This window comes from Nicotiana attenuata, chromosome 8 (assembly GCF_001879085.1).
Source record: "Nicotiana attenuata strain UT chromosome 8, NIATTr2, whole genome shotgun sequence".
Taxonomy (NCBI): Eukaryota; Viridiplantae; Streptophyta; class Magnoliopsida; order Solanales; family Solanaceae; genus Nicotiana; species Nicotiana attenuata.
The window spans coordinates 932,398-945,014 of NC_031996.1; the positions used below are offsets into that span (position 1 = coordinate 932,398).

General features: G+C 36.2%; 2 protein-coding genes across 2 annotated transcripts; both read left to right on the forward strand.

Moving 5' to 3' along the window:
• Positions 609-8,322, forward strand: LOC109230714 (proline synthase co-transcribed bacterial homolog protein). The gene is made up of 7 exons (XM_019396117.1): positions 609-988; positions 2,423-2,489; positions 2,999-3,045; positions 6,902-6,989; positions 7,103-7,236; positions 7,329-7,427; positions 7,957-8,322. Exons 1-7 carry the CDS (start codon positions 665-667, stop codon positions 8,035-8,037), a joined length of 840 nt encoding a protein of 279 aa, XP_019251662.1. The 5' UTR covers positions 609-664; the 3' UTR covers positions 8,038-8,322.
• LOC109230713 (pentatricopeptide repeat-containing protein At4g04370) lies at positions 8,506-11,678 on the forward strand. The gene has a single exon (XM_019396116.1). The coding sequence runs from the start codon at positions 8,838-8,840 to the stop codon at positions 11,094-11,096; it is 2,259 nt and encodes a 752-aa protein (XP_019251661.1). The 5' UTR covers positions 8,506-8,837; the 3' UTR covers positions 11,097-11,678.

The following is a 12,617-nucleotide window of genomic DNA, read 5'->3' on the forward strand; positions in this document are numbered from 1 at the left end:
ATATTAGGAAATATTAAATGACTATTCATATTACCAATATTAGAGAAATAACCAAATGACTATTTTGCCTAGTGTGAACTTTATTTTTAAAGGGTAAAAAAGGCGTGCACATTTTAATATAGTATAGATATAGATATAGATAGATTAATCTTTTGGTATACTAGAAAAAAGTTTTATTTTTCCCTTAGAACTGGGCTCCAATTTAATTAAGTAATTCTAAATTATAATAAAATTTGGAGGAATAAACTTAAGTTTTTTTTTAAAATTAAACATATTGGACAAACATCAAGATTTAATGGACCTAAAAATATACTATTAGTAAAATTGAATAATTTCAAATGGTGCGAGTATAAATTTGACCTTTTTTCACTAAAATATATGTAAAAGCACATATATATATATATGATTGAAAACTTAAAATGTATATTTCGGCGAATTGTGTATTACTCACTCGTTCACCTTTACTTATCTATTATACTAAAAATATATTTTTATTTTATTTATCCACCGTATTAAATTAATAGAAAGATAAATATTTCTACTCTTATCTTAATTACTCATTACTCAAATCATTTGCAAAGGACTTTTTGTAAATGTAAAATTGTAAAATACATAGTTCGGTTTGAACGAGTTAGTAAAAGCCACTATTAAATTTCGAACCAAGATGAACAATCTAGAAAAATCTGTGGAAGAGGAGAAGAGGAAAAACGAGGAAGAAGATTCATCTAGTGCAGTGCAGGCGACGGACCCGTCAGATTCAGGAATGGCTGCTGCTTCCGCCACCGACGGTGTCGCTGCGACGGCACTACGATCGGTACTTCATCGGATTCAACACGCCGCTGAACGCTCTGGCCGCAGATCGGACCAAGTACGGCTGGTGGCTGTAAGCAAGACGAAGCCGGTGTCTCTTGTCAAACAAGTTTACGACGCCGGTCACCGTTCCTTCGGTGAAAATTATGTCCAAGAGCTCGTTGATAAGGCTCCTCAGGTAAAGGTTCTATGCTCGTGTGTGATTGCCTCTACATAATTTAAGCCCGTGTTTATATGATTGATTGGTTTCCCTGATTTAATTGTTCTAGTTTGACTATAGGAATCACCCTATTGAGGTTTATTTCAGTCCAATACTATAATAATTTACGAAAATTAGGGGTTCTCTAAATCTAATCCTGCACCGCTAACTAGTTTTATCTCAATTAACTGGTATCTCGTGTGGGAATATTTTGCTTCCATTGTGTTCTTTTTTAGCTAAGTATGGATAAATTGTAAGAGATTTTAGATTTTTGGACCAACTGCCCTTCATATGGTTTTAGGTCTTATCGAGGAAAGTGGTTGGGTTTAAAATTAAATCTTTGTCTGTTTGTTGTTTGGGATACTCTGTATGTATAGGATCATGAAGCTTTTGACCAGTAGCTTCGATTAGGGGCAGATGTAGCATATACTCGGCGGGTTCAATTGAACACATAACTTTCGATGCGGAGTAAAAATTTATATGTAAAAATTCATTAAAATTGAAAAATAGTAGATATGAACCCATAACCTTTAAAATATAATGGGTTCAATACTAAAAAATTTAAAAGTCGAACCCATAGGGTTTAAATCCTCGATTCGCCTCTGGCTTTGATTTTCTTTCTGAATGTCACCAAGAGATGTTTGCCTTGATAGTTTTGTAATTGCTCGATCTTGCTCATGCATATTGTCCAATGGACCTTACTGATTTGTCCCTTGAGCAAGTCACATTCGCCTAAGGTGTCATATGCACTCCTTCAAAAGCTCGCTAGCTGAGAACTCCGCCAACTATCCCAACAAAAAGATATTACTCCATCAAAGGGGTACTTGAATCTAACGAAGAAATGACTTTTAGAATATTGCCTATATTGCCAAAGCTAGAGAGAAAAGTGGCTATTTGGTTCTTTCTCAGGATGGTATTCAACACAAAGAGTGGCCTTTATTTATAGAAGTGCATGCCCACATTAAATGTCGTGATGCATCGTGAAGATGATGCATCACAGGACTTTGGGGTCATGATGTGTCACATAACTTTGGGGGCCTGATGCCGTCGTGAAGAGGAGCATGACACGCCACAACCTTGATGTGTCGTGAAGTGGTCGCGAGTCGTCGTGAAGAGAATGACGCGTCGCAACCATCTTGTTTTTTCCCCTTTATTTGCTTTATTCATGGTATTTTTTTTCCCTGCAAAACATTGTTAGAATTATACAGGGAATTGATATATTATATAAATTCTTTATTTAAATAGTGTATTAAGTATATAATATGAACATCTTTTATTCATCCGAGAGATAGTATTTTTTTCATAAGTTGGTTGTATTTGTAATGTGGGCCATTGTAATTTTCTGTGGGGAACAATGTGAAGTATTGTGTTTCAGATGAGGTGTTTATACTGCTTTCGTTTGGTAAATTGCAGCTTCCAGATGATATAGAGTGGCATTTCATAGGGAATTTGCAGAGCAATAAAGTCAAGCCACTATTAAGTATGTTCTCTTTTCTTCCTTCACTATTCCTTCTCCTATCCTTTTCCCTACGGACCAGTAAGGTGAAATATACATTTCTATGAAAATATGTTGAGGATGAAGCAGGAAATCATACAAAATTGTGATTACTGGACAAGTTTTGTAAGAGAAATAAGGGAAAGATATCCTTTCCTTTGGCATGCTGTTGGAGGGCAGGGTTGCTTCAAGAGTTGTAAACTTTGTCTCGGTGAATACTAACATGCTTGCTTCATCAAATTTTGGTTACATTAAGTACTGCAAATATTTCAAAAAGCATTAGAGGTCATGAAACATTTTGCCTACACTTGCATCAGTTAGACAAGTGAACATTTTGCCTTCACTTACGTCAGTCAGACAAGTGGACAATAAGTTTCTATCTCCTTTCTGATTTAGCATGCATGGCATAATAATGGTAATGAAGAGTTTGAGTCATTCTTTTGTGCAACTGGAATAGAGCTTATAATCAATCTCCTCATCTTTGTTTTTTTCAGCTGGAGTGCCAAATCTTGCTATGGTGGAGACTGTAGATGATGAAAAGGTAATTGACACATACTCCACTAGTAGTTTATCTCCTCTAAATAGTCTACAGGTTAACCAATACTTCCACCTCGAAATATTATTTTATGCAGTTTCATTGAACATAAGAGCTAGAAGCTATCTTACTCATATTATATCAGCTGTAGTAAGAAGGAAATAAAACCAGTTTTAGTAAGATGAAAATTGGGATGTTAAGTGAATTTGAATTTCGGGAACTTGTGGAGTTGTTCTTAAATATGTATGGATTTCAAAGTTCTCTGTCCATGCCTGAAAAGCTATCTAAAGTTGTTCACATCTAGTATGAGCGAGCAAAGGGAAAAACAAATATTTAACCAGTGTTATTAAAAGCCATCGCTTTGTTTTTTAAAGCGATGAAGCAACGCGAAAGTAAGATGTTGTAGAGTCACAGTGAAGCTATGCGCTTTAGAGAAGTGTTCACTTCAAAGAGTGGTACGGAAAGTGAATTTAAGGAGAATTGATTGCTTCTTTGAATCTCAACTTTGTGGAGTTGATTTAATATCTACATTATTGTATATTAGATGTAAAATTAGCTATTTTAATTGGAGTTAATTTTATTGTACTAACTTCTTAGATATTTGATATTTTTAATGTCTTGTAAATTGCACGCACATTTCACGTTTTCCGCTGCAAGGCCTATGGACCTTGTCGTTTTTTGCGCATTTCGCTTTTGAAAATACTAAATATAAGAATATCCTTCTGATAGGAAGTGGAGTAGGGGGGAGTTTATTGTCGGCTTCATTTCATTAAGTTTCTCGGACGTGTTTTAAGGAATAAATTGATAACAATTTGTTTCTTTAACCTGTTTCTTTATTATACCTCTTTGAGTCTGCGTAATTTCTTTTTTTTTAATTTTTTATTTAAAATAAGGCGCTTTGAGTATGTAAATGGAACACAACCAAGCAATGATAAGAAGCCCAGCCTATGTTCCCGTCTATTCTTTCTTTCCGCATCGGTGATAGGTTCCTTCTTTCGTCGTTTTATTTCCTACATTCTTCATCTCGATAAACATTTTCTGCACTCCTTGCGAAGCTTCCCCAGCCCATCTGTCTTCGCAAATGTGGCCTGTGATGATCGCAATTGCGATCCTGAACTTTGCAATTGCGAAGGTCCCCTTCCAGCTCTACTGCTCGCAAATGCGATGCTTCTTCGCAAATGTGAAGTCTGCAAACCTGAAGCACACCAGCTACGATTTCTAAGTTCAATTCACTCCGTAGCCTATCCGAAACTCACCTGAGCCCTCGGGGTTCCAAACTAAACATGCACACAAGTCTTAAAACGTCATACGAACTTGCTCGCGCGATCAAATCGCCAAAGTAACACCTGGAACTACGAATTGAACACCAAATCAAAATGAAATTTTCAAGAAAACTTTGAAATTTCTATTTTCACAACCGGACGTCCGAACCACGTCAAACCAACTCCGTTTCTCACCAAATTTCACAGACAAGTCTTAAATATTATAATGGACCTGTACCGGGCTCCGGAACCAAAATACGGACCCGATATCAATAAGATCAAACGTCAATCAATTCTTAAAACCATTAGATTTTCAGACTTTTAATTTTTCAACAAAAATTCATATCTTTAGCTAGGGACCTCGGAATTCGATTCCGGGCATACGCCCAGGTCTTATATGTCGATACGGACCCATCGGGACTGTCAAAACACGAATCCGGGTCCGTTTACCAAAAATGTTGATTGAAGTCAACTCAAATGAAGTTTTTAGGGAAAAATCCTTATTTTTATCAACTTTCAACATAAAAGCTCTTCGGAAACCCGCCCGGACTGCGCATGCAAATCGAGGAGGGATAAAATGAGGTGTTTAAAGCATCGAAACACAGAATTTGGTTTTAAATCATAAGATGACCTATCGGGTCATCACAGATAATCAGGGTAGGTTTTTTAATTTCACAAAAATAAACTGAAAAAATACCAAACCGTACCGAATAATTTTATATAAGAAAAAATATTTTATATATTAAGTTTAAAAATAACACAATATTAACTTTTCCTCGGGCCTTGTAATTATGGAAACATCTACAAGCCAACAAGTAACTAAGAGCCTGTTTGGATGGTTGTAAAAGCTGGTCAAACCAGCTTTTAAGCCCTTTTTAACTTTTGAAGTGTTTGGCAACTAGAAAAATGGCTTAAAAAAAGCTAAAATCTGCTTTAAAAAAGCCAAAACCAACAAGTTGGGTAAACCCAACTCTTTTTAAATTGGCTTAAAAGCCATATTGCTTTGACCAAGGATATTACATTCTTATCCCTTATAATTTTTCTTAAACTCAAAATTACCCCTCAGTACCAAACTTGAAATTGCTGCTGTCTTCTTCCTCCCAAAATTGCAGCATCTACTTTCTTCATTTTACTCTTTTTCTTTCCATATTTCTCCAGATGGTAACGTTTGTTTGCTTTCTATTTTTTGTTTTTTACTAATTTTCTTTAAAATATTAATTATTGTTTTCGTTTGATTTCTTCATACCGAAATTGGGTTAGTTTTCATTTGCTTTCTTCATACTACTTTTAGTTTTTTAAATTAAAAGTGAATTAAAATATTAATTATTATGTATTTATATTATTTAAAATAAAATATTATAGTAATAAGCTTCTTTATAACAACTTTAAGGATATTTCAGTAATTTTAATAGAAAAAATACTTACTAAAACTTGTTTACCAAACACTTCAATAGCTTTTTTTCAGCGCCAGCACTTTTATCCAAACACGTAACTGCTTATTTATAAAACCAGCTCCAGCACTTAAAAAGTGCTTTTAAGCACTTTACTTAAAAGCTACTTTTTTTAAGCCAATCCAAACGGGCTCTAAAACCCAAAGTCTCAACTTCTAAACCTATTATGCTACTTCTACTGAAACTAAATTAGTTCTAGCTAGCATATTGAGCAGCAAGCGCAAGGTATTCCGGCGATTTTGAGTAGCAAGCCATAAGGTATTGAATATCTTTCCTCTTGTATGATTTAGATTTTTCTTACTGGATACTTAATCTTCTAATAGACTCTATTTTTGAGTCCCATCTTGACTAAAAATAGTGGGATGAAATTATTTTCCGGCTATTTTTTATATTCTCTTGATTCATCGTCTTTTAAACAATAAAATATCCAGAGAATTTTGTCGAAGTCCAAAGCAAGTACGTAATATCGTGTTCTAACTTCTATTAGCGACTCTTACTTGACATTTTTAAGAAAAATACTGAAAATTAACCGAATCAAATCGATACCGAAGAAATACCCAAATGATTGGCACGGTTTCAAAACGTCTAATTTTGGTTATACTAATTAGAGTAACCGAAAAATTGGTATGGTACAAATTTTATAAAATAACCGGTTGAGTCGAACCATTGACACTCCTGCTGGAGACTTGTGCTAGTTAGTACAAAAGTGGCTCCATATAAAAAAAAAATCAAATAATGTTAGACCAAGGGCATGATTTTTTAAAATTAATTTTACCTTATTCAAAAAAAAAAAAGGTAGAACAACTTTTATAGAATTCCCTTCTTGTGCCCATTAAAATGATCTTCTTGTCCTTCTGTAGATATTTCACCTCATAAAATGAAAAACTTTTCTCCTTTCAGCAATTCAAACTAGTATAAACTTATAATCTTTTATAATACAATGACAGTGATAACAATTATGCCTCAAACCCTAACTAGTTGGATTAGCTATATGATCTTTAATATTCATTTCACTCCATTTGGACCAGTTTCAACTCCAGTAGCAATATAACTGTGCCTATGAGCACATTGGCAGCCATTCAATATTGTGAGCTAGGACAGACTTCCTTTGGCTGACATAGTTTATATTTTGTTTTCTGCATTCTATAGATAGCAAATCAGCTCAACCGTGTGGCTGGGAACATTGGAAGAAAGCCGTTGAAAGTCTTTATCCAAGTTAATACAAGTGGGGAAGAAAGTGGGTAACTGGAGTATGTCTCTGGTTTATTAAAGTTCATTTGGTTCCTCCAATTTTGTGAAGGTTCTGCTGATCAAGAAGGAAAAAGTAACTGTGATTGGGTTCTGTTGCAGCTAAATCTGGTGTCGAACCAGATGGGTGTTTGGAACTCGTCAAACATGTTACTTCAAACTGCCCTAATCTTGAATTTTGTGGCCTGATGACTATTGGGATGCCAGATTATACGTCAACTCCTGAGAACTTTAAGGTTGTGGTTTTATAGTTGTTTCTTCCTGTCCTGGTTGCTATTATTATATCATCAACTCTAATATCCTGATATTCATCGTGCTTTGGTTTCAGACTTTAGCAAGATGTAGAAGTGAGGTTTGCAAGGCTCTTGAAATATCTGAAGATCAATGTGAGCTGTCAATGGGCATGTCGGGCGACTTTGAACTCGCTGTGCGTAACCTGACTTGTCACTAAGCATATCAAACCATTAGTAGGCTTAGAAAGAACTTGAATGCCACGATCCTTCTCCTTTAGGGATCAATGTGGTAGTCTGATTGGACCATGTATACAGTATTCTCTTTATAAAGTAAACCAAGTATGATAATTAGACATCTGACTCAGTTTTCGTTAATGGTCTCTATTATTAGAAGGCTTTTGAGTCTGATTTGTAATTTCCAATATCTGGGCCATCAACCCGCCCATCTCCTGCACACACCCATGCGATTAAGGTTCTTTTGCAGACTAGCATAGTAGTTTCACCCCTTCACCGTTTGCTGCAACTCAAGTTTAGTCTGAATTTTTCTTTTGATATTTCTCTATTCTTTATTGGTTTCCTCTGTATGCTTGTTTTTTTGGGGATAATAGTAGTTTAGATTGTTAACGTAGAATTTCATTTATTAATATACATATGCTCCATTCTGACTCATGTTAAGATATGTTTGAGCACAACATACTGATAATGCTTAGTTTATTGTTACAGGTCGAGATGGGCAGTACAAATGTTCGAGTTGGATCTACAATATTTGGAGCAAGAGAGTATCCAAAGAAGCAAACAAACTAGGTTGATGAACCCATTTTAGTGAAAGAAACCGAGGCAAACTTGTACCTTAAATGTTTGCTGCTTTATGGCACAATCTGGAGCGTTTTATACTACGTGATCTGAACAGCTTGTTTTCTGTACCGTGCAACGATGAACCTCATTGGCTATGTGGCCTATAGCATCTTTGTGTTCTATTCATTATTACTGCTGGCATTGTCTTGTGCTGTGATATAGATGTTCTTAATAATGTCATGGAACTCGATATATTCTAGTCCAATAGTACTGATTGATGATGTCTTTGTAGAATACATTCTCATGGCCCTGCCCTTGGATCTTGTTGAAAAAACAGCTTAACTACGTATGGCAGCTAACAGTCATAACTTGTGCGAACTAACGTTAGACTACTTGCATAATATTAAACGTTGATGTAAGGTAAAGATGCTTTCTTGAAATATTAATGAGGGGTAGTACAGCCGTTATACAATTTCTTGCATTATCAGTTGTAGGAATATCAGTTCTATATACGGGAATACTAATTGTTCCAATTTCAGTAGGACGATTTTGATATGTACATCAAACTTTGGTGACAATGATTTTTATCGTAATTTTCGAGATGAAATGAAAGGAGCAGAAATGTTTTATTTCATGTTTAAATCGAAGTGGAAGTCATCAGACAGTTACAAAAACAAATTGAATGACGAAGGCCAGAAAAGAAGTGGAAGTATCAACATTTGTTGGAAGGTGAATGAACAGGATTTTAGCTGCGCAGAGCTGTGCGTGACATTGAGCGTAGTCATCCAGGAAGAAAGTGACCATGAATAATGCACAAGCTCAAACTCAACATCCTCTTCCGCGCTTTAACACAGACGCCACTTCGCCGCTCCTCCGCCGCTACCACCACCAAGTCCTTCAACGCCACCCTCCACTGCCTTTCCTCGGAAGGTGCCCACCATCATGCTTTACTCACATACAACTCCATGCTCAAATCCTCTGTTCCTCCAGACCCTTTCACTTTCCCCGCTCTCCTCAAAGCCTGCATTTCCCTCAACCTCCTCCCTCACGGCCTTTTGCTACACCAACACGTAGTCGTTAATGGGTTCTCGTCTGATCCTTATATTGGGTCTTCTTTGATCAGTTTTTACTCTTCTTTTGGGCTTACAGAGCGTGCACACAAAATGTTTGATATAATGCCTGACAGGAACATTGTCCCCTGGACGGCTGTTATAGGGTGTTATGTACGGAGTGGTGATTTTGAGCATGCTTTTGTTATGTACAATTCTATGTTACATGATGGAGTAAAGCCCACTTCTGTTACCATGTTGACTATGCTTTCTGGGGTATCAGAGAGCATTCATGTGGAGTGTTTGCATGCTTCTGTAGTAAAATATGGATTTGTGGGTAACACTGTTTTGTTGAATTCCATGTTGAATGTGTATGGAAAATGTGGAAGAATTGAGTATGCTAGGAAGTTATTTGCGTGGATGGATGAAAAAGATATTGTTTCCTGGAATTCTTTGGCTTCAGGGTATTCTTTAGTGGGGGATACAGAAGAATTATTGAGGCTAATGTACAGAATGAGGTTGGAAAATACATGGCCTGATTATCAAACATATGGGTCCTTGGTTTCTGCAATTGCAAAAGAGGGTTGTGCCGAATTGGGAAAAGTGGTGCATGGACAGATAGTTGCTGCTGGATTTGAATTAGATGTGCATCTTGAGACCTCACTTATGTTTATGTATTTAAAATGTAGGAACATGGATTATACGTTTAAGATTTTTGAGCGAGCAAAGGAGAAAGATGTAGTTTTGTGGACGACTATCATCTCAGGACTTGTTCAAAATGAACGTGCAGATAGAGCACTTCAAGTGTTTCAAAGCATGTTGTGTAGTAGAATTGAACCGTCTGCAACTACTATAGCAAGTGCCCTTGCAGCTTGTGCTCAATTAGGTTCATTGAAAGTAGGAACTTCTATACATGGCTACATGTTGAGGCAAAGAATTGCCCTAGAGACTCCTGCCCAAAATTCACTTGTCACCATGTATTCAAAGTGTGGCTATTTGAAGCAAGCGCTTGCTGTTTTCGATATGATAAAAAGCAGAGATGTGGTTTCCTGGAATGCAATTGTTGCAGGGAATGCTCAGAATGGGCATTTAGCAATGGCCTTGCATCTGTTTAATGAAATGAGGATAAGCCATCAAAGACCTGACTCAATAACAGTGGTTTCTCTTCTTCAAATTTGTGCCTCGATAGGAGCATATCAGCAAGGGAAGTGGATTCATAATCTTGTTGTAAGGGGCTATTTTGAACCTTGCGTCAAGATAGGCACAGCTTTGGTTGATATGTACTGCAAATGTGGTGACCTGGATAGTGCGAGGAAGTGTTTTGACAGGATCGTAGAACATGATCTCATTTCATGGAGCACAATTATTGCCGGATATGGCAGTCATGGCAAAGGGGAAACTGCCCTGGAGTTGTATTCGGAGCTAGTGCAAAGTAGTCTTACACCAAATAGTGTTATTTTCTTATCTGTTTTCTCTGCCTGTAGTCATAATGGACTTGTCGACCAAGGTATGAGCTTGTTTGATTCTATGGAAAGGGATTTTAAGATTGAACCTGAACTCGAACACTGTGCATGTATAGTTGATCTACTTTGTCGAGCTGGTAGGGTGAAAGATGCATACAACTTCTATAAGACAAAATTTCCGGAACCAATGGCTGACGCACTTGGTATAATTCTTGATGCTTGCAAAACGAAAGCCTTGGTAGAACTTAGGGATATTGTTTGCAAAGAAATCTCAATGTTAGATCATGGGGATGCTGGAAGGTATGTGCAATTGGCTCATAGTTACGCTTCAATGGCCCAGTGGGAGGGCGTTGGTAAGGCATGGGTCCAAATGAGGGATCTTGGGCTCAAAAAACTTCCTGGTTGGAGTTTTATCGACTTACATGGAGTAATAACAACCTTTTTCATGGGCCAAACCTCTCATCCCCAGCAGGAGGAGATAATGTTGGTTCTCAAGAATCTGAGTGATGAGATTAGTGAAAGGGTAATCAAGTCAAACGTAGAGAATATGCCATAGGCGCTTATGTATGGCATCTTCTCCGTGCTATTTTTCCCATTGGGATCACTGATGTCAAAGGCTTGGTGAAACCCAGAGAGGAAGTCAGGAGGAGATATCTGAGAGTAAATGTCAAGTTGCTCAGGATACTGTTGTGCTATTAGGAATTGAGCAAGGAATATCAGTTTAATCTGAGTGCGAGCCAGAATTCCAGAAAGTTTTTGCAACTGCCAATTGCAAATCCATCATTCAGTTGTTCAGTCAACTATAGAGCGCAATATATGTCCATGAAGTTGAGAACTGAATCTAACATGTGACAGTGAATAGGTGTTAGAATATAGCACATTCTATGAAGGAATTCACTGTCATATAAAAATATGATCTTGGTCAATCATTACCTCATGAGCGAGCTTTTGAGGTTGAATTAGCACAAAATATTTTCTTTACAACAGGAAGTTGTTATTCACTCTGAAAAAGAACCACTTATGAAACTTCAAAGCATCAACTGTCATATCACCTTGAATTTATTTTATATTATGAATTGCAAAGGTCTGCATAAATTTGAGGAACTTCCCTGATTATTTTCCATAGAAAGTTTCATTCGATGACATCAATATTATCTACTTTTAGTCATGCAGATACCACAAGAATGAATATTTTTGCTAATAATTCTGTTTTCATGACAGGTAATATTAGTTTGTTACTATATGATATTTCTACATGTACGGCAATGGATGCAAAAATGTATTTGCAAGGTCTATCTAATGAACTGAATTAGTGAATTTGATAATGTTTCCTTTTTCGCTTTTACTCCTTTTGATTCTTGGCATTGGGGTTATGTTCAAGATCTAATAATCTTAAAGATGCAACATTGCAACTCGTAGTTTCAATTTTAGTGAACTTGCACTAACCAATATCAGTGAATACTAGCTTGAGTAATTTAAATACAACTTTGAGATGTCAAGTAACTTATTAACTGAATTTGTTATTTTGACATTGCGGAGTTCTTGCTAAAGCGTTGTAATCTTGTACATAAATCTTAGTTGCTTCTACCACCATTAGAGACGGGACCTATATTTATAATATTTCGAAAAAGAGATATTTCATTTGCAGGCAAACATAAAATCATATTATACACACAAAACCATTTTTACCCCCGCAAACAAATTGCTCCACGTCTAGATGCGAGAGTAAAGGTTAAAGTTAAGCATATACCTTAATGTAACATTTCCTTTGCATTTATACGAGACCATTTTCAGGGTGGAGGTTTGGGTGTATATATTACAAAATCTTTTTGTTTTTCACGTTTTTCTTCTTTTTTACTTTCATTTCCCCCCTTTTCTTAACCTTTGATGCAAATGTTTAATCCAATTAGATTCATAATTTTGTCAATCAGAAGCTATAAAACTATGGGATGTTTCATGTTCCTACAACATGACAAAATTCTAAAAAAAAAAAATCAGGTTAATATAAAAAGGTTTACATAATTTTAAGTGTTTTTTTGTACGCCTAGTTATACGACGGTAGTGTCTTCTAAAATCT